The following is a 23,322-nucleotide window of genomic DNA, read 5'->3' on the forward strand; positions in this document are numbered from 1 at the left end:
CTTTACTGTCAAGATGTTGAAAACTTGGCATCCCCCACGTGGGAAGCGTCAGGAAGTAGGATTAGCAATAAATAGAAATGATGGGATGCAGGAGAAACAAAAACAGTAATAAAGTGTATAACTATGCAACAGATATGAGGACTTACGTGTGGCATGTCGTCCCTCTTGGCGGCTTCTGCAGGCATCACAGAGCACGCGGTCACATCAGTGAAGCTTTCAAAGGTATGGTGGGACAGGTTCCTCCGGTGAGAAGTCTAGGGATACAAAGACAGCTAAAGTCCCATCTTACAAAAATGGTTCGGTTCTAGCAGGATTCCACATTGCACGCTGCGCTTTGGTCGCAGGGGGGTGGGGGATGTGCAGCGGGAGGGGCTGGGGGGCGGGGGTTAGGTGATATGATCCTGAAACAGTGAGGTAGATTCTTTGGAAGGAAATTGAGAAAATCCATGTATGCGCCTCACTGCTTTGCAAAGCATATCCGCAACAGGGACTGAAAAAACGCCTGCAGCATATAGCAGAGCATTCTTGTGCATAGTTACTGGTACCCCTTTGCCGGGATGGGGTCACCACAGCTCCCTCAACGCAATTGTCCGATGATTAACACTGAACCACAACAGCTCCTTTACCCATCCCACTCCACTTCTCCTGGACACTGAATGCCAGCGACATCCGGCCAATTGAGCTACTGGCATCTGCAGCTCCCGAATCATTAGGCGCAGCCTCCCTGTTATTCAGCTCCTTGGGCGTGAAATCATTAGGGCATCCTTTAGGGGACTCATTCCCCTCAAACTGAAACATGCCATCACATCGCCACAGAAGAAGCCCATGACAGATCTAGAGATGACCAGGCCTGGACACCACTATGGAGCAAACACCCTCTAGATAGCAATCAGGGTGCAGCATTCCACTGCTGCAGAACATAATGGCCTCTGAAGTGACCAAGTAGCCACATTACACCCTCCTCGGGGCATTAAGCCTCCATCGTAGATATCAGGAAAGAACTACTTACAGGAAGTTGCCTCAGACGCGCACTGATCCTGCACAACCTGTCTGCAGCTTTCAATACCATTAAACACAACACCCCCCCTTTGTAGCTTAAAATCATTGATGGCATCATGCTTACAAGGATTGCCACCTCCCACTCCAACAGCACATACCAGGCGCAGCTGGCCCTGTTCTTATTGACGGTTATATATATATATTACATGTGGAGTACCACAGTGGTGTGCCTTATCGCTGATCCTTTGTAACATCTACACAATCGCTTCAACACAGATTCCCAGCAGATGTGTAGCCTTCATCTACCACGCGGATGATGGGAACACACCACTGAAGCTCAAACTATAGGAGAAGGGTGTTGGTCGCAGAAGGGTCCGTGTCTGCCTCCTGCATATTGAGGCTGGCATAGCATCCTAAAAGCCTCTGCAAAAACACGTGGAAAAAATTAGATTGTGGGCCCATCTATCCTCATCGGTTTAGGACGATTGTACCGAAATAAAATGGTTCCAACGAGCAAAAGTTCTAAAAATGCTACCACTAAAGGTTCGAACACCAAAAGTTCGAACCTTTGGTGGTAGCATTGTAAAAAAAAAAAACAGGGACTGCGGGGTGACCCCTGCATAGCCTCGCTCACTATACTTCATGGTATAGTGAGCAGGAGTTGCGGGGGACACCCCCGCAGCCTTCCGTTTAAAAAAAAAAAAGAAAAGAAAAGGACCCTGCAGCGCCAGTTCCTGATCATGGAAGTGAAAGGGAACTGCCGCTGCAGGAACCCATCGTGAAGATGAAGGTAAGTGGGGTTTGTTTATGTTGGGGGTGTGGGCGGGGGTGTGCTGAGTGTGTGGGGGGTGTTAAGGGTGTGTTGCGTGTTTGGGTGTGAGAATGTATGTGTGTTCTCATGAGAAAGGTGCAAACTTTTGGTAGTTCGCAACTTTCACATGAGAACGTTTCGCCCGCGGTAGTTTCAGCCGCAGGCAAATCACTTAGATTCTCCTGATCCACTTTCATACATGTGGCTGTCTAAAGTGGGCCTGCTACCCCCGCCCAAGATACAAGCCTGGATCCTTGGGCGAACCCTTGATGCAGGCAGGTCTTTGGTTCAACCAATCAACACCTTTCCTCAAGACCTCCAGCTCCTGCAAGGCATGTTGCAACTTCTTTTGACATCTCAAAAGATTATGCTGGCCCAAGCGCTAGCCCCATCTTGGCTCTTCGATGGCAATGGCATCTGCACCCAGCTAACAGCCAAGCCCTTGCCCAAACTACATCTTGCAGAGAAACAATCAACATGCCTCACATTCACTATAAAAGAGCTGCTCACATGTCTCCACTCATTAGGACTCTGCATTGTATTTTTGCGTATTGCCTTCAAGACCCTCTGCCTGACCCACAAAGCATACAAGGATCATGCACGCAAGTGCCTCCGTGGAGTATCGGCTCCCTCGAAGACCCAGCTCTATGCGGAAACGAAGTGGAGACTAGCCTGCCTTTTTTCCACCTACTGCACATCTACTGTAGCTCTCTAAAACCGGATTTTCCAAATGTGCTCCTCCCATGACCCTCCGCCCTCAGCTTTAACGTTTGCAAATGGCCAGTTTGAGCCCCCTATAAAAACACTTAATACATGAAATAAAACAATAAAAAGGCATAGACGAGAAGAGTTGCCTTTGTCCTTTCCCCAGAGCTCACCTTGGGTGCCCGAGTTTCCGAGAGGATCATTGACTTGGTGTAGTTGAGCCTCTGCGGAGGCTCTGCAAAGCTCTTGATCTGGGTACGGGTATCGCTGAGATGATCTGCTTTCATGGCCAGGTGCTCACTTGAAGCGGTTCGCTTCAAGCTCGAGCAGTTCTGCTCAAAGGTTGTGGCTGTGATCTGAGAATAGAAGACATGGGATATGTCAGCAAGAGACACACAGAGACACACGTCCCTGCAATCCCGATCAACATCTGATTGACAGAACTGGCAACACTGAGACACAACTATGTATCTGGAGCTCTGCGGTGTAGTGCACTGGTGCTTGGACCCCAGACCCTTCCTCCTATAGATCAGTGCCTGCGAGAGAAGGCAAGTCCTCATAAGATGAAAAGAGCCCCAACCATAAAATGGTACCCTATAATCACAAGCATTTGGGGCTCTAAACTTTACAACAGGTACATACCCAGAATCCCCATCGTCCACTCCACAATTACACACCCAGCCTGTCACGTGTTTGGATCCCAGAGGGCCTTGTTTAGTTTTGCAACATTTCTACGAGAAGCAGAGTTAGGTAATAAAAGCAGTGGTGAGCACTAGATGACTGTTCATTATTACCCATAAATCAGCAAAAATTAAGACCCCACTACTGAATGACAGGTTACATATGGCTACATTAATACATAAAAAAGGGAGTGCAGCATTTTTTATCAAGAAATAGCATTCAATTGACTTCACGGACACAACAGCACCACAATGGATCATTTCTTGGACATAACCCAGGAGGTTGGGTGAGAACCAGGTTTCTCCTGTGTGGAGGATACCAACTGTCTGCCAAGCAATTACCTCAGGGATGCAACCGAGGTTAACTCACTCCTGGATTATAACTCAAATAGGAAAGGCCAGAGGATCGAAAAGGACTTCAAGAACATTGCCAGTATGATGTGGTGCCCAAACATTATATTGGCATGCGGCAGCCTTTGTCATGAAGAAGTAAAACCCCAGAAAGCATCATATTTTCTCCATCCCGCCCATGGAGAACCTTGAATGTCACCGTGGGATCGGAAGAACGGGGCAGGGGACGTGACGGTGATAGGCTTCAGACGCTGTCTTAGATCTCAAGACCCTTATGCACAAGCTCGCTTCTCACCAGGGTAAAACCTTCCGACACAGTAGAACTGAAGACCATGCAAATATTGACAAAAGACCACCAAATCGTTGAACAGAACGCCAGAAACGGGCTTGGCTGGAAAATGTAAATCTGTCCAGAAGAATGCAGGTTTGCAAAGAGGTAACATGGAAATCTTGGCTGTAATGTGGACCTTCGCGCTCCAGTTTCCTCTTTCGTTGTGGCTTCCCAAGCTGTTTTCCTTATCAGAATAATAATAATAATACTATACACCCTCTCACGCGCGCCCTCCTTATTTGATAGAACTGAACTAAGCCTGCACAGCGCTCCACTGGATGGATCTGAAGGAGACATTATGTTCTCATTGATTTAGAAGGTTAATTCACTTCCTAGGTTTTTGATTAAAGAATCTCTGAGCTGTGAAAAGGTTCACATAATATTTAAAAGTTGGAAATGATTGTGCTCTGGACATAAGAACCCTCACTGAGCTACTACTCTGGGGGAATAAGCAGGAGAGTGTGGGCCTGAGCACGTTTCATAACTAGGAAGTCTGCCATCTGGTGCCAAGGTATGGAAGAGATGCCACTTTCTATGCAGGATGACTATTTAGGGACATGTGAACTGGCACTAGACTACATTGGTATCTATTTTTCTGTTGCTTCATTTTTCTTCCTTTCTTTTGTATGTTGTCACATACCGAGAACACCTAACGCTTAGACACATCTGTCTTCAGGCTTAAAAAGGGGTGTTTTCTTCCCTTGCACGAGATGATCCCCCATGCTGTAGACAGGGACATCGCTTTCACATTCATGTCCTGTTCTTCGTAGAGGCCATTGGTACCTTGCTATTTTACATGCCATTTGTGTTATTTAGAAAGTGGGAACATCTTTGACAGAAACCTCTGTACGTGAACCGTTATGGATGACGGGGAAACGCCATGGACGGGTGTTTGGAAGCATAACTAGTTACCAATAAATAGACTGATCGATTGAAATACCCGCTCTGGAATATTAGCTTCCCTATAAATTTACTATGCACATTATTTCATATTTTAGTGCATTATTTAACAGATTATGACAGAATGCTCCCGATAAAGGGATTAATATGTCCTGGAACGCACTGAGCAACCTATTTGATGTCAGTGTGATCGGAATTTAAATACACATTTTCTAAAACAAATCAAATGGACTCTTCCTTAAGTCTCTTCTTTGCATACTATTCGATACATTCTACTAAGAGTAATTTTTTGTCAAACATTGTTCTGCTGACATTTTCTTTAATGTATTCAAATAAATGTAACTTTGTCTTGTTACTAACAAGGATCATGTACACAAGATTTTGACTTAGTTAAATGGTGTGCAGGGGACAGGAATATCCTACATTTAAGGGTACCTACTTTCTTACAGTGTGAAAGAGGGCACCAGGATGGGAAAGGGGCAAGGGAGGCAGGGGAGGGCCCAACGATGTCAGGAAGAGGAAGAAGGCATCTAGGAACTGCCTGGGGATAGGGTGAGGGGGGATGAGGGGGACCAGGATCAGTCATAGCTGCAAGCGTGGAGGCAGTCATTGGAAGAGAACGCATGGCACCATCTTGTCAGGGCACCTAGTGAACCGGGCGAGTCTGGTGAATAGACAAAAGGGTGCAACCTTATCCATGTGCCCTGCGTCAGGGTGCTGGGCAAAGATGCCCTGGCCCCAAGGTAAATTACATGAGTGAGGCTTGGGTCCAACGGGCAATCCCATCTCAGGTGGTCTCAGTGATGTTGGGAGGGTCTTTGGGCTGCCCATAAGGCAACCATGTTCATGGATGTTATGGGTTGTCATGATGAAATGGTGCTGGTGGAAGCTGGCGGAATTAACATTGGCACACAGGGTCAAAAGCAGATTGGGGTGTGCAGTGCGTCTTGTCCAGGATTGTGAAAAATTGCCATCTGGCAAGGGTGGTGTAGAAGTCCAAGCTTTTTTGACATTTATTAATACAATTATGCAGGTATTTCAATCTCAAAACAGGTGGTCTGGTAAACAGTGAAGAGCACAGTGTAAACCAAAGCTTAAAGCAGTGTAATGAAAAGCAGGGTGTCTTTTCAAGAAAGTTCTCTAAATAGCTATCAAGATAAGAGGCATAAAACACTCTAGTGAAGAGCAGGGTGTCCAAGAAATAGCTTAAAGCACCAGAGTGTAGATCAGGGCACAGGCAAATACTCTTGACAACTATCTAGCTAAATGAGAGTAGAATGGCTAACCAATTCATCTTCCTCAGAGAGAGGATTTACTCACTCAGGAAGGAGGTTGCCTTCTCCACCCAGAGATCAGAGCCCTGAGCCTTCATGCCAGGTTTCTGAGAGCTTGAGACACAGAGATTGGGACCTTCTGGAAGACTTAATGGAGGTAATGGAGGTGTTGCTTTCAGCCAGAAGACCAGCAACTAAACCTTTATACCACTGCCGTATGGAACAAGTTTAGCAGCTGGTGTAGGGACAAGAACATATACCCATTCACTTGTGACACACCATCAGTGTTCTCATTTCTAGTGCATCAAACCCATCAAGGGTGTCCGTTTTCTACAGCAAGGGGCTACCTGGCTGCGCTGTCCCTTTTCAAGCGTTCAACACAACAGGGCTTCTATTTCAAACTCCCTATTGTCATGCAGTTCCTGAAATGGTTGCCTCGTAGCTTCCCACCGGTTCCTTTTATTGTTCCGGTTTGGGACCTCAAGTTGGTCGTGAGGTTTATGATTAGTGCTCCTTTCGAATCTCTTCATCCATGTCCTCTCAGGATGCTTACTTTGAAGACTGTTTTTAAAAGCTGTTATCTCAGCTTGCAGAGTTAGCGAGCTCCAGCCTCTGTCGTTTAAACCACCATTAACTATCTTCCATAAGGATAAAGTCGTTTTGAAGGTTCATCCTTTTCTACCAAAGGGGGTTTCAGAAATTAACAGACTTTCTAACCTCAGACAGAATGATCAGCTTTTAGTAGGCTATGTTGCTCACAGGTTAGAACAGGCTGTTTCAAAACAGACTTTGTATCAATGGATTAGCCTGTGCATTTTCTAATGTTACAATCTGGCTGGTAAGTCCTTGAAGGTCTGAGAGCTCATTCCACAAGAGGGGTGGCTACTTATTCAGCCCTTCAGAGATGAGTGCCGGTGCAGGACATTTGTAGTGCTACCACTTGGTCTTTGCTGCATACCTTCACATGACATTATTGCCTGGATTATCTATAGGGTCAGGATGCTAAATTTGGGAAGACTATTCTAAAGAGCATGAATCAGAAATAAATTCTCCAGTCCCACCTCCTTCAACATACTGCTATAGGAGTCTATAAGAGATGAGGTACACGTGGACACAATCCATTCAAAGAACAAATTACTTACCCGTGGTAATGTTCTTTCTACTGGATGTTCTGACATGTATTCCCCATGTCTGCCCATATTAGCCATGATTAAAACGGCATGTGGTCTGAGCCGCAGTCCAAGGCTTCTTGCTAAATGCACTGTGCAATAAAAACACTTTGATATTTTGTGAAATGCAAGCCGCGAGATTTGCTTTTGCATGTTGCAATATTAATGTACAGTGCAATATGTTTTTTTTCCAATAGCCCGGAAGGCGCATCAGCGGCCTACATCGCAATCTTATTGTGTAAGCAATGCTGTTCACTGCTATGTAGGCTTTTGCAGATTACAAAACATCGAAACATAGATAACGGTAAACACTGCAAATGGCAAAATGCAGTCCTTTCTGTAGTTTTACTCTGTAGTTTTAAACAGGATTCTGTAGTCCGGTGATACTTTTATTGGAAAAATGCCTAGTGCTGAATGACGAAAACCGTTCTTGGCTAACATTTACACAAGAAAGGTGCTGTCCACTGAACCCCTCTGTTGGAACAATTCCTAGTAGCGAATGACACTTGAGTCCTTGATATTTTTGTTTAGAACCATTTTCAGTGCTGGACGAATTTTGGTGATTGTAGGTGTTGAATAGAGATGGCCCAGCCCCTGCACACAGCTGTTTGGGACAGCGCAGAATAGGAACACCAGGAGGCAGATGGCTGGAACGAGAGGAAGAGCAGTGAGGCTTTCCAGATGGGAGAGGTCAACTTCCTCCTAATTCATGTTCTGGATTTTTGAAGCCCCAAGCTGGATTCTAGCCATTTTAATTTTTTGTCAGCATTTTAGCAAAACTTGAATTCTTTGAGCTGCTTGAGGCAAAATCTTTTCTTCCCCAAACACCACCCCCCCGTACCCCAAGGCAACTCACAGCCTAAGAGCAGACACCTTATTATGGATTGGCTATATGCTGGCACCAGTAAATCCAATGGACATTTAAATATTTTATCCTATTTTTAATGCATTTTTTATGAAAAGCTCATGGTGCAGTAATAAGTGGCTTTTTTGGATTTTTTTCCAATTATTTTGATTGTTCAATCTTTTCATTTTTCCTTGAACTGTGGAATTTTCCAGGCATCGAATCCTGTCCATCCCTCATCTCTCTATGCTCTACAGTTAGTGAACATGAGGTGTTTTGTGTTGCCCTTCATTTGACATCACATTGAGAAAGGTATTTAGGTATTGATAGAAGCAGATGCTTCTATGAGATTGCTTATCATGATTTGGCGAGGCAGGTGCTAGATTGCCTAGTATGATTTGTGAGGTCACATATCATGACCTGGTGAGGCAGGTAGTTGTTTTTAAGGTGACTAGGATTTCTTGGGGAAGGTTGATCAGTCTTAGACTTGGTTTGAGGTAGAGGCAAAGATAATGATGTCAGCCCTTTCATTAACAACTTTGTGCATTTTAAGCGTGCAGTGTGTAGTGTATAGTAATGGCAAAGTTTCTTTATCAGCAATTACTCATAATTAAATTATTTATTTTGTACATGAGACTGCAAGAACCATTCATTGAGTGTCCATTGACAAGTGACAAGTATTTGAACATGAATATTAAGTGTGGGGCATCTATTTGAACTACTGTGTATTGATGTGTTACATTTATTTATTTTATTTTTTATTTATTGATCATTTGTAAGGTGCTTTATACAACCGAATTGTGCTTCAAAGCGCCACAGGGCTAAATGTGGGGGGGGGGGGGATAGGGCACGTAATAACAGTGGTAAGAAACAAAAAGCAACAATAATATATATACAGTCATGGTCCTGCTAGGCCTTGTGGTATTCGGCCGTGCAAGTGTATTGATAAGAAGTATGGGGGATGTGGATGGAAAGGGGGAGCAGAGGAGTGGACAAGTGCTCTAGGAGGGCCCAAGAGGGAAGTGCAAGGGGAACCAGGAGGCGCACCTGAGGCTAAGTGCTAGTACAAGCAGCTCTCAAGTGTGGTATGTGGAGCCACCAGGCAGGGGCCCGCAGGCCAATGCAAAGGGGGGGCTGGTAATGACAGGGAGGAAGAGCCTGAGAGCCAGCCTGTGAGATTCAAGAGGATCAGGCTACCGGTCACAGCAGCAGTGGTGTGATTAGCAAGGAAGGGAAAGAGGTAGAGAACAGCAGAGTTTTAAGCAGTTTCCTGAGCTTAAGGAGGTCCGGCTCAAATCTGAGAGGGGCAGGGAGGCTGTTTCAAAGGGAAGCACCAGCCATGGAGAGAGATCTGCCCCCACTCTCTGCTTAGAGAAATGTTTAACAGTCTGAGAGTTGGAATTAGAGGAGCATAGGGCACGAGCAGGGGAGTATTTTGGGAGGGAAAGTTGGAGATAGTGTGGCCCCCGGCTCCAGAAGGCGTTGTGGGCGATGCAGAAGGTCTTGAATTTCATCCTTGTAGCCACCGGAAGCCAGTGGAGAGATTTAAGGGCTGGAGAGATACAGTCCCTGGGCTTGAGGCCAAGGATTAGTCTTGCAGCCTTATTCTGGATTAGCTAGAGGGGGCGAAGATAGGAGATAGGGAGATTGAGAAAGAGGCTGTTGCAATAATCCAGCCTGCAAAGGACCAGAGCTCTGGAGAAATTGATTTTCTGAGGGGAGTTGAGAAAAGGAAGAATGCCTCCGAGGAGGTGACGCTGGAAGTGGGACTTTTTGGTAAGGTCCATGATGTGAGGGGTGAATGAGAGAGTGGAGTCGAAGATGACTGCAAGGTTTTTGGCCTCACAAGATGTGGAGGTAGAGGGCCCAAAGAGGGTGGCCAGAGGGTAAGAGGAAAGGAGGGCACAAGTGTCCTGATGAGGAGGATCTCAGTCTCACTAGCATTGAGACAGAGATCATTTGCTGAACACCATGGCTGAATGGCGGACAGACAGTTGGGGATGAGAGAGGAGGAAGAAGAGGGACGTTTGAAGAAAAGTTGTTCGTCATCAGCATAACACTGGAAATGAGGAAAGAAGGAGAAGATCAGATGAGCAAGAGAGGCGAGATTGATATTGAAGTGCCAAGGCGATAGGATAGAGCCCTTGGCACACCACAGGTAGAGAGGGTGGTGGAGGAGGAGAAAGTGCCCAATTGCAGCTGGGAAGGGCGGTTAGTGAGGAAAGAGTTCAGCCAGTCCAGTGCTGAGTGGTCAGTGATGCCAAGGGTGTCACAGAGTCGTTTTATGAGGATGGAGCGATTGACCGTGTGAAAGGCAGAGGAGAGATCAAGGAGAATGAGAACAGCAGGAGAGTTAGAATCGAGATTTGTAAGCATGGTTTCACGGTTATTCAGGAGAGCAGTTTCCATGCCTCTGGATGCCCGGAATCCAGATTGGTGGTCACGAAGGCAGCCAGCAAGATCAGTGTGGAGGGTCAGTTGGAGGAGGGCCAACGTTTCCAAGAGTTTACCCAGGAAGAGGGTAAAGGAGATAGGGTGATAGTTAGCCGGGCAGGAGGGGTTAGTAGAGGGCTTTTATAAGAGAGGGTGCACACAAGAGAGCTTGAGGGATTGAGGGAAAGAGCCAATGGTGAAGGAGTGGTTACAGAGGTCTAAAAGGGCCAAGGAGATGTTGTCCTTAATGGTTCTGGAGGAGCAGGGGAGCACCTGTTTGGAGGAGGCCTTCATAGAGTGGACCACTTTATAGACCTTGTCCGGTGTTGTGGGCAGGAGGGAGACCAAGTGAGGAAAGTGGGTAGGAGTGGGAGAGGGGATGGGCATGGAGGAGAGTGAGGACAGGATGTCCTGAGTTTTGGATATGAAGTGGGAGGACAAGGCTGTGCAGAGGGCCTGAGAAGGAAGGAGAAAGGTGGAGCTTGCAAGTGGATTGTCAAGTTCCTTGCAGATTTTGAAATGTTTGGTTGTGTTGTTAGAGGCTCTAGTGATGCAGGCTTGGATGTGGGCCCGCTTTTTGGAGCAGATAGAGAAGCAATATTGCCTTTGGAACAGGCGGCAGGCCAGTTTGTCAGAGGATGAGCCCATAGTCTGCCACTTCCATTCAGCAACTCTGTAGTTGCATTTCAGAGATGATGGATCAGAGTCGTGCCAGCTGTTGTTCTTGGTGGCAGGTTTTACATGGATCCTCATGGCAGGGGCAAGGATGTCGAGAGTGTTGGAGTTGGCAAGATGAAGATTACTAAGGACAGAGTCAGCGGGAGGGTCAGGAGCATCGGTGGAAGGGTGGATGAAGGTTGAGGCAAATGCATCAACTGACACTCACTACACTAGTCGAATGATGGTGAAGGAGGCTGGCAGTACAGGGGGTGGCTCGAATAGAGGGCCGAGGGGTCCCAGATCTGAGGTACATGTCTTTTAATACCCATATGAAGGGTTACTGGATGGTGTGAGCAGTGAACTATCAATAAAAATATATGTGACATTGGTAAACCACTGCTGTGTTGGCAATTGAGAGCAGCCGCCTACGGCAGGGGTTGATGTCTGCTCTCTATATTGTTGCACAGTGGCAGGTACATGTGTTTCCCTACCCCTACTCCTACACCTGCCACAGCCCCTGCTGGGGGGGTACATGGAAACTCCCCTTTGCATGGAGGGAAGGCTCTGGAGGTAGGGGTGATGAAAATCCCTTCACTTTGGCACCCCAGGTGGGGCATTGCTCACCCTTGCTACACCTTAACAATATTCTCCCGAACTGGCTACTGAAGAGAGGCTAGGGGGGTTGCTACAGGCCTGGTGATACAAAGAATAAAATACACTCTAGTGAAGAGCAGGGTGTCAAATAGCATCTGGAGTTAAACCAATGCATTGCCGAAAATGACATTCTTCCACTCAATCTCCCTCATGCAATCTTCTAATCTTGGCATCCTCAGTGGAATATGCATGGTTACGTCGAGAAAGAGCATTGTACTGTGTGTTCATTGATTTTACTGCTGCTTTTTTTGACTCCGTAGTGCAGAACAAATTGTGGCAAAAACTAATCCAATGGAAAATTCCCCATGGCCTCTTGAATGTTACTTTATACCGATACCACCATCAGAATCCGACTTGACGCAGAAGGTAAACTGTCCTCCTCGATACCGACCTATCGGGTGTAAAACAAGAGTGTATTGTTGCCGCAAAACTTTTGAATGTATATCTAGCTGACTTACGTGAGGCCCTTAGCAACATACACATCTGTTCAGTGAAAGTTGGCTTTCATCAGAACAGCTGGCTTGCCTACGCTTATGACCTTCTTTTAATGGACCATACCCTTAAGGGGCTCCAATGTCTGCTTACGGCTCTGGGGGCGTATGCTGATGAAAACGGACTTTAGTAAGATTATGACATTTGCCTGTAAAAATACTCAGCATAAGAGCATTACATGTAAACTGAATGGTTCACCCCTCGAGTCTGACTCCTACAAATATCTAGGGATATATATCCAGACTACGTGCATTTTTGGAACTTGAAAATTGTAGATCTATAGGAACTATGGGCACGAGTTTAACATTATATCTTAAGTGGAATGTAGGCTGTCTTAATCAGTCAAGGCTGGGGAATGTGTAACTTGTGAAAAGTCGACTTAAACATGTACTAACTAGCCTCAGTCATGAACAATATCTAACGAATCTGTACACAAAAAGTAACAGTGGTTCCTATTGTGAGCTTAGAATAGCTCGCTCAACCGAACCTACTTACACTGTTGCCTATCCCAACAGTGCTATTGTAAGATAATGGGCCTCATTACGAGAATGGAGGTAGCCATGGAGCTGCCTCTGTTCCAGGCTCCATAACTGAGTTCCTGCAATGGGGACTTACCGGGTTACTCCGACATAGGAGGACCCGGTAATTCCTCCTTGCAGGAACCCATCCCCATTCCCATTTGAGCCCCCAGAGGGCTCAATGGGAATGGGGAGGGAGGTAATAACGGGCAGATTACATCCGGCCCATTATTGCCTCCCTCTTCCCCTCGCAGGACCCGGAAAGCACGCCTGGTTTTACCAGCCGTGCGATCTGGGTCCCGCGATGGGAAGCTTGTAATTGGCGCTCCCAGAATGAAGTGGCCAGTCCCGTACCGGCCCCCTTCATTACGGGAGCACCAGCCTTATAATGAGGCCCAATACCTGTTACTCAAGTTCAACATTAGTGAAGCCTTTGTAATTTAAGGTGCTTTTAATGGGATTGCTCGAGCTAACAGATTATGTCGTTGATGTAGCACATCTGTTCTTGAAACCTTAGTCCACCTAACGACTGACTGTGAGAGCCTTCAACAAATCAGATTACGTTTTATGAAATCTTATGACAACTCTATTAATTGCTCTGACATGTCTTTGTCCTGGTCGAGATTTCTCAAGGGCAATGACCATAACTTGATTTTTTACATGGTGACATTTTATTGGAAATGTGCCGAATTGCTGAAACTCTTATGCCTTTGATCTTCGTTTAACTGATATTTAATCCATCAGTAGCCCTGCATTCAGCCACCTTACGATTTAGATACAATCTTTGGCCAACACGGGAGGTAATGGTTAAACGCAAACTCATTCATAGTTCAACTGGTTTTTGCAGATTTAGCAAAAATCCAAATCACAATGAATCTCTTAGACATATTATGTTATAGTGTGTCAAACTAACAGTTAAAGGAGAAGTGTATCTAACCAAACATTACATTCAGTTCACTACTTTTAATGATGAAGAAAAATTGAACTTATTCTTTTACACTAATCGTATGTCAATTCACATTGCCACTTAAAACTTCTTGGAAAAAGTGTTTGAATCGTCACACAGTAAAAAAGTAAATGTTTGAGATCTGAGTAATTTTTAGCTGAAACATCAGCTTGTACTTTAGTATATCGCTGCAATAAGCTGAAAAAATGAAAGAAATTGTTGTTAATAATTGTCTTTTGTATCTTAACTGCTAGTTTAATGTTTTATATAGTATAAAACTATTGTAAAATTGATTTATCAGCTATAAACAATAAAAAATAAACTATATTTAATAGTCCTATGATTGACATTATTTTGCTTTATGACATCTGATTTTATGATTTTTATGACTTAGTGTAAATTCTGTTTTAACCATTGTTTTAGGTCTGTGTATTTTTTAACATGTATTGTGGTGTATATACAAAGCCATTCCGGCTGTGAGTATAAATAAATAAATAAATACGTACATACGTACGTACGTACATACATACATACATAAATAGCTTAAAGCACTTGAGTGAAGAGCAGGGTGCAAGCAAATACTCTTGACAGCTATCTAGCTAAAAGATATTAGAATGGCTAACCCACATGTTGATGTCCCTATATGTGTGAACTGCCGCTGTGCAGTAACCGGGTAGTTACAGGAAGGAGGTGTTATGAATGTCAACACTGATTTCGCAGTGGCAGTGCCTGAAGGATTGCCAAGGGACACCCTGTTCATGTACAAGAAGACATTTTGTACCAAGCCAGGAGACATGTTTGGGACCCTACACATTAGGAGGGATCTAGATCAAATACAGTACACACCCTATGGGTATCCTGAAGTAGCATTGCAGCAGGTAGACAACCAGAACTGGTTTTAAGGGGGCTTGACATACCCCACCACAAGGGCCAAACATGGTCCTTCCTTTTGCTATGCAAGGGTTAAGCTTAGATCATATCCTTAGGTTCCACCCAAATAGGAGGGAAAATTGTCCAAATACCCGGGAGCACTATGACATTCTGGTGAGCCATTTTGATACTGTCTGTGTTGAAGCTGTAGAATATAGAGCCTTGGGAGCACCCAGACCAATACTATCAGGGGAGGAAGGAACACTTCCATTCCAGACCCTTAAAGCCTTACTGGGCACTTGCCCCACAAGGCAGGAGGACATCCCTAGATGGTATTCCAGTGAACTGAGCCAGCTAGATGCAGCTTACACTCAGGTCACTCGACAGCAGAAGTAGAGGCTGTTAGCAATCATAATGCCAACAGGTTGTAATCCACCCATGGAACCCTGTGATAGTTGGGTTTCAGTGTATAGTTGGTTCTACCTTCATTTCATCGGGTCTCCTTCAATCACAGCACTAAGCTCCATTCTAGAACGTTTCACATGTTTAAAGCCCTTCTAAGCAATGTGAGGTGAAACCTCTCTCGAACACTTGTCCTCCAAAGATATCATCTTCCATGGGGTGGTAGAAGAGGATTTGGGAAAAGGCCTACCAAGGGCCAAGGGAGAGTTTCCACTTCCTTTCCTTTAAGGCCCTTACTGTCATAGCCTGACACAAGCCACAGTAGTCAACCTTATAGTTTGCTCCCAAGCCTCAGCAACATATCCAGTGCGGGTCCATGAGGGACATCTTCGACCCGCAATCCGAACATCTCTTAAACCCGGTTTTCGGGGTAGACATTGTTCAGTAACTTGATAGCGCAATTGGAAAACAAATCGCAGAGGCAAGTGAAATGCTTTCGAAGCATACTATGCGGAAAAACAGAACTGTAGCAACGGGCACAGTGCATGCTATTTATACAGACGTTTACCTAATGGCCAAGAGCGGAAGACACAGAGATACACGAGATCGACGATGCATGGCGCCCTCTGCTGTGAAAGTTTTTCCAAAGCTGCACGCAGGATATCAGAGAATATCTAAGATGTGGAATACGTCAGAGGACACAATCCATTAGAATGTGTAGATTCTAGCCTCCTGGCTGTCAGTATTTCAATGAATGAGATAATAGGGCAGGATGCTTGCCTCTCTGGACTCTGTAGGAGGGAAGGTAATGCCCTCTTGCCAGGCAGGCGATCGCCCAGCTCGCGACAAAGAAGAACTTGGCATCAAAGAGCTAGGTACATGATAAAAGGCTGCCTCACACTAGGTGGTCTTAGATGATGCAGACTGAGAAGGGGGCAGAATTAAGACAGCCAGGGAACACGAGTCAGTTGGGAGAAGTGTGCAGTAGCACTGTGAGCCTATCAAGTGCTAGACGGGATTACCACAATAACTGATTTCGGGCCCAAATAACCAGACAAACTCAAAGGATATGGCAAGACAATACTTTATTATCAGTTCAATTAAGTAGGGAAATCTGGCAAGCATAACAATCCGCAGCTCACACACTTGCAAATATATTTCAGTTACAAAAAGGCTTTATACTTCAATGTACATCAGCTATGATGTCATCCTACATGGCAAAAAGTAAAAAACAATCGGGCGGAGGGATGGGCTAAGGGAACATATACCTATAGTTAGGTATTAGTAACATAATTGGCTACCCCTTATCAAATAGGCACACGGCGAACTACCTTTAACTACGTATAATACAGATAATAATAGAGCAATAGCAGCGGATTGGCTTCTGCGACAATGTATAATGCATCATCACAAAGGCTATCCTGATTGGTTGGTACTCTCTTCCAACCTTGGACATTCCACTCGTTAGCAGCACGTAAGCAAAATTAAACCCAGGTGCGGGGAACAAAGTCAGACAACTGCCCACTTGGCCAATTAGCCAACCATCTCTCATCAGTTAGGCCCTAAGCCAAGGCCTCTTCTTTGTAGAGGCCTTGCTGACTGTTCTCTTCCTCGGAACTGGAGCGTTATGAATAGGCCTTGTTTTCTGGTCTTGCACCACGTGTGAGGATACCATCATTTTGTCCATCTCATCCTTCTATGTAGTGCTATTTGATTCAATTATAACAGGTGATATTACTCCTCTTGGCCTCTGGACACTTGGTTGCTCCGTCTTGCATATACTTTCTGCTTTATTAATTATCTAATACTTGGCACTCATAAATGTTTACTCCCTTACTTAATCTAAGAGAAATATGTCCTATGTACATGGCTTATCCTCTTCCACTCCTTTTGTGCTCCCCCTGCCTCCTGGCACATCTCCCTCTACCAGCCCCCCTCCCCTGCACTTGCGCAATCTGAATGACACAACGCCTAGTAAGATCGTTGTTCTGTCCTCTTTTGTCTTCCCTTCCTTGTCTTGTCGCACCTAGAAACAATTGCGTACAGGCGCATTATAAATGACTTATCATATCCCTACTATTCTCCTTGAGATTAGGAAACGAAGTAGGTCTCCTTAATCAAATCCCGTTTCGTTCCCCCATTATATATATACATGCAATAAGATTCCTCCCCTTTTATTTGCCACTTTCGATGATTCTACTTACGCCTGTTGTTCAGTTTGAGCCCTTCGGTATCGACTCTTTCTCAACCGACCACTTTGCCCTCCATCAGCGGGGACCGTACAGATATTTCTTCAATGGGGCACCTGCCGACAGTCTCTGGTTACACTTGTTTTTTCTCCCACTGCTGGTGTAAGACGTCAAGAATACGAGGGTTGATGGATCAAAACCATCCTCTGCTACCACAATGTGAAGTAGCACCTGGAGTGTATCAAGTATTAGACAGGATTACCACAATAACGGATTTCAGGCCCAAATAACTGGACAGCTTCAAAGACTATGGCAAAACACTACTTTATTATCAGTTCAATAAAGTAGAAAAATCTGGCAAGCATAACAAGTCGCAGCTCACATACTCTCGAATATATTTAAGTTACAAATAGGCTTTCTACTTCATTGTACGTCAACTATGACATCATCCTGCGTGGCGGAGGGATAGGTTAAGGGAACATATATACCTATAGTTTATTTAGGTGTTAGTAAAATAATTAGCAGCCCCATATCAAATAGGCACGCCTCAAACTACCTCCAACTATATATAATACAGATAATAATAGAGTAATAGGAGCGGATTGGCTTCTGCAACAATGTATAGTCAATCATCCTGATTGATTGGCACTCTCTTCCAACCTTGGACATTTGGCTCATTAGCAGCACGCAAGCAAAACGAAACCCAGGTGCGGGAATGTCAGACAACTGCCCACTTGCCAATTAGCCTACTATCTCTCATCAGTTAGGCCATAAGCCAAGGCCTCTTCCAAGGCCTCGTCTTTGTAGTTGACCTTTCTGACTGTTCTCTTCCTCAGAACTTTAAAGGGAGTGAAGGTACATTTCTATCTTTATCCAGAGCATTATAAATAGGCCTTGTTTTCTGGTCTTGCACCACGTGTGAGGAGAACATGATTTTTCCATCTCATCCTTCTATTTAGTGCTTTTTGATTCAATTATACTGGGTGCTATTACTTGTCTTGGCATCTGGAGACGTGGTTGCTCTGTCTTGCATATGCGATCTGCATCTTTAATTGTCCAATACTTGGCACTCGCAAATGTTTACTCCTTTACTTAATATAAGAGAAATATATCCTCCTTACGTGGCTTATCCTGTTCGACTCCTTTTGTGCTTTGAAATTGCTTCTTGCTGTGGCATACTTGATCTTGAGCAAAACAAATATTCTTTGTTATTGCATGAATTTTTATTTCAGTGCCTGTCAGCTCTGCAGCCTTGGTCTCCCTCCTTGGGGCTTTTAGCTTACTATTATATGAAACTGACATCCATCTTCTCATCATGGCTGCTTTACCCACGTTATATTTCCTACATTTGTACAAACGTCTATATGTCTCATCTACCTTGTATATACATCTACTGCATCTCTTCTTACTTATCTTCTCAGTGTATACGATTTCTTCAAATTTGAATATTTGGTTACTTTATTACATCAGTCACATCTTCATTCTTTAATTATTTGTATATCGTTTCAGTGCATCCTCATCTCTTCTCTTCATGACGTCACTTTACAACTGTCAGACTTTGCTTACAGTTCTTCTATGTCCAGTGGTGTCTGCAGACTTCCTTCTACCACATCAGTTTGGGGGTACATTTGGTACGGTTGTCTGAGTGCATAACGTCTTTCATATCTTCGATGCAGTATTGGGACAATAGCAGGTCTCATGCACAGTGCTTTCTTCCTGTTCTTCCAATATGACAGAGGTGAAGGGATGGGCTCCATGAGTGACGTGTACATCTGCTTCTCTACAGAAGGGTTTCTCTAGCAGCTTTCTATGGACGTGTCTCTCCTTTCGGTCCTCTCCATGTGGAACAAGGCACTCTGGGTACGACTTGAGATGGCAAGGAGCAATTGTCTGAATGATGTGGATTGGACTCATTAAAGCATGCTTGAGTTCCACTAATCCACAGTGGCCCGTTGTCTATGAAAGACTAAGGGCTTCCACTCATCCTTTGATTCACTTTTAGACCATTTGCAACCTGATGCATGCGTGCTGCGGCGCATAAGAAACAGACAATAATAACCACAAAAAAAACAGAAAAATTAAGAGAGAATTCATTTGGGCCTCTTTTTGGGGAGTTTGATGTTTCTAAAGCCCTCAGCCATTAAGGTGAAAGAAGGCAGAGGCAAGCTCTGCTCCCTACCCACTCTCGTAGCACATTGGGGGTGAGTCTTGCTCAGGACCAGGACCTGCCATTCTGCTTGTAAACCTCTTTAGGCTGAGAGCAGAATCTGAAAGGAACCACACTGTCCTAGACCCCCTGCAGTGGGTCGCACATCATCTTGAGTGCCAGATCAGCCAGGATCCCTATTCTACGGTAGCGAACCAGACGAACGCATTTGAACCGTGGTTCTCACTCAAACAAGAGAGAAAGCACCATTGTTTCATATCCATTGGACCAGCTCACTGATGCATTGTGCCAAGCACAGCACTGCACCTGTTCCACTCGAACAACTAGCTCACCAATGTGGGCAAACTCGAACTGCTGCCCCTTCGATCCCTGCGTCAGATCTCCAGGGTCACTGCATCGAACCGACAGACCTTGACTAGAACCTCTGGAGCATTGCGTCACTCATCGACCTGAAAAAAGTAGTTACCAATGTCTCGAACTAATTTGTCACATCTAAACCACACAACCAAACCGCTGCACCTTAACCGGACCAATCTCCTGCCTCAAACCAGTTAGACACTAGCTCACAGCATGACACCACACAATTTGCTGCCCCTGAACATGGTTTGACCCACACAAAAGTACAGTGCTAAACCTGTTTTGACACCATGGAACCGTTGAATATTGGAATAAGGGACTTCTCAGAGGTCCTGTCTCCTGGTCCACTTTTGGGACATTAGAGACTAGTAAGCCCCCTTTGATGCCCCTTTTCCTTCAACAGCATATCATTTTTTCAACCATTGTTGCATTTCTTGACTTCTCTCCCCCGAAAATAGTATCTGTTCTGAGTATCTTTTAGCATTGTAAATAGTTATTGCCAGGCTTGCTATATAAGGAGTATAGAATGTTTCATGTACATGATTCATCACAGTACCGGTTGAACACCTTGATGTAATATAGTTTTACAAAGCCTATAGAATGGTTATGTTCAACCCAGGCTCAGTTACTGTTTGTGTTGCCCAGCTCAGTGTAAGGTTGTGCTGGGGGTCTGTAATTTATGGCCTAGAATAAACTTTATAATATCACACTGGAATCTACGTGGTACTATACTTCAGTATCCATAGTGCATCTACAGTATTGTTCTGCATTTCTCTGTCTACTTTTACAGGGATGGGTTTTTATAAAAGTGTTTTAAATAGGTATTTCTACATTTGATTTGTTTAGCAAAGTATATTTTGATAGAACTTTGATTAGACATTTATTTATTTTGGAACTGTGTTACTCTGCTGTGTGGGTTGCTACTGGATCACATTCTCACCCTTTCTGTGAGTATAGCCTTCCCTTGGCCCACGTTGCCACTAAAGGCGAAGGGGATATATGTCTTAGCTTTGTCCATTGTACCGTTATGATTAGGACCACTGTTGGTTTGCAGAAGTGAAGTGTGAGGCGGAATAGGCGGTCTAGCCACTACTCGCCCTTGTACTCCTGCAGAGTAAAAATCATTTAAACACAAGGATGAAGTTAGGCCACAATCAGGAACTCAGGACACTCCTACTGAGGTCGCTGAGACCGTAGCACCCAGCATGGAACAACAGACGTTTACGGGGCGACTTCATCTCAGGTGGAAGTGATGATCCTGGATACTTTACAGGGGTGAGAAGGAATTGGGTTGTCTGATAGGAGAGCAAGTATATAGATGTCTTGTAAAAGGCCAAGCGATCCGAAGACCAGGTTTATGTCAGCAGCATAGATGGAGGAGCATATTAGTTCTCAGCTGTCAGATAATCCCGGTAATGATGGTTGAGAGCATGGGTGAGACAGGGTGTGACAGTGGTGCATAAAGGGGTCAGAAATAGTGAATTCAAGTAAAGATACAGAAACAATGTGAAATTAAAGCATGAGTGGAAAGCAAATGATGTGCTATTGTGAAGCAGTGAAACATGCTAAGAAGCATTAATGAACAAAATGAAAGCCCGTCATGAATACTTATGAACTGAGTGAAAACCCAGTGTGAAGGACAGGTTGCTGAATTTGGATGGACAAAGTAAAAGCAAGGTGGTGAAAGAGGATATACACCACAGAACCAAGTGAACACATGTGGTGGCAAAGTCAAAAGACTGCCAAAGAGAAACCACAGCACATGTTAAGTACCAACACTGGTACTAGCTGGAAATCCTGTGTTAATCAAGAAAACTAAGAGCATCACAAAGTGCCATGGGTTATCGGTTGCGTAACCTGTAATGGGTGGACTGCGTGGTCCGACAACTGCACCTACACTGAGCACCGCGACTTGGGAAAGAGCCAAGACAAGCCCAAAGACAAAGGCTGTGTAACACAAGTGATGAAGTAAAAGAAAGCATATGTTTGCATTAAAACTCAGTCAAATGGAGTATAAAGTGAAGCTGAAAGTATTGATGAAAGTCAAGAGACTTGTACTGTGTGGAACTCTGTTAACCCTTGGGGAAGGGAACTCTGAGGTATTCTGGAAATGTGTTGAACCTGGGGAAGGGAGCCCCGAGATATCCTAGAACTGTGTTATACCTGGGGAAGGGAACCCTGAGTCCTTTTTGTTGAACTATTTGGACTTGGGGAAGCTGAACAAGCCAGAGCTGGAAGAAGCTCAGAACTTTATTTTAACACTCTTTCTTTTGGTGCCAACATCCCTGCACACTGTAGATCTTTAGTTGTGAGGGCAACTATAGGTTTTGGACACAGACAGACTTTTAAGTTCAACTTACTGACACAGACTATCTTTAGAGTGATAAAATAGGGAAATCCTACCTCGGCATAAACCTTAATCCGTCCTGACATATAAAATAAAGTCCCTTTTGTTAAAAGGGTGAATCTAGTGTTTGTGTCTTGCTTTGTGATGCCTTCACAGTTGTAAGTCATTAAAATAGAGGTTGGGTGTGCCAGAAGGCAGATAAATAATAATTGTGGCTAGATGAGTTGGAGCAGGTAGTTGAACACCAATGTGTTCAAAAGAAGAGGGGATGGAGTTTAGAGGGGCGGGAATTGTAGGGGTGTCTATGATAACCAACAATAAGCATATGGCTGCTATGACACTCATGACATGTTGGCATCCTGTCAATCCCCAGTCTAGGATTCCTCATGATGGGTTCTGATCCCGTGTACTAGAGCAGGATGGGATCACAAGGAAGCTGCAAACTGTCTTTTTGAGATGCCCATTTTTGTTATCTTTTTCTGCAATTCTTCTCCAATTATCTATGAATGAGTGAGCAAATGAATACATTGCGAGCACACCTCTACAAACTGAATGGGATTGAGATGTGTTTTGTTTTTCTTATAATTTCGAACCCACTTTGGAATTAAAATTTACGAATGAAAATAAAGACATAATGGGCCTCAATATGAGTTTGCCAGAACAATAACAACGGTACTGGTAAGCTTGCCAGTAGCGTTGTTACCGGACTGGTAAACTACGAGGTCTGCACGTGGGTGCCTTTTCGCGGACCGGCCCCTACGAGCAGACCATGTCGGATGCACCGGCACCATTCACGAAAGGTGCCGGTGCATCCGGCCTCCCCATTGGGTCCAATGGGACTCAAATGGGAAAGGAGAGTAATTTTTTCTGGTGCCCGGCAATGGGCAATTACCGGGTCCGGCAGGGCTGTAATGCCTGGTAATTTCCCATTCCCGTGCGCCAGAAATAAAATGAATCCGGCAGCAGCCGTGCCGGTTTCATAATGAGGCCCAATGTACTGCTTTGGAGGAGCTTTCATCATTGATTTTTTAGTGCAGTCTCACAGGGACATTAGGATGGTGTGCCTTACAGTACATGTAGTTTCAATGTTGCAGTGGTACCAGACTACACATTGAACAAATGCATTCTTGAATAAGAGGGGACATTACCACAAGGGATGCAGCCCACAATGAAAGACTCCTCTACTTCCTTTTCTTTTTAAAGCCTTTGATCTGAGCCACATG

At 44.7% G+C, this 23,322-nt stretch overlaps 1 protein-coding gene across 3 annotated transcripts in view; it reads right to left on the reverse strand.

Annotated features, from left to right (window-relative positions):
* The window catches only part of ARHGAP9 (Rho GTPase activating protein 9), a 1,031,694-nt gene that overhangs the window by 399,848 nt on the left and 608,524 nt on the right, over nt 1–23,322 (reverse strand). For all 3 annotated transcript variants that reach the window (XM_069653585.1, XM_069653586.1, XM_069653587.1), the window contains 2 exons: nt 2,689–2,871; nt 147–254 (listed from right to left, as the gene is read on the reverse strand). In XM_069653585.1, coding sequence (XP_069509686.1) covers nt 147–254; nt 2,689–2,871 — 291 coding nt within the window. The remainder of the gene's footprint in view (nt 1–146; nt 255–2,688; nt 2,872–23,322) is intronic.

Source organism: Ambystoma mexicanum, chromosome 3q (assembly GCF_040938575.1).
Source record: "Ambystoma mexicanum isolate Mex_15411 chromosome 3q, UKY_AmexF1_1, whole genome shotgun sequence".
NCBI classification, from domain to species: domain Eukaryota; kingdom Metazoa; phylum Chordata; class Amphibia; order Caudata; family Ambystomatidae; genus Ambystoma; species Ambystoma mexicanum.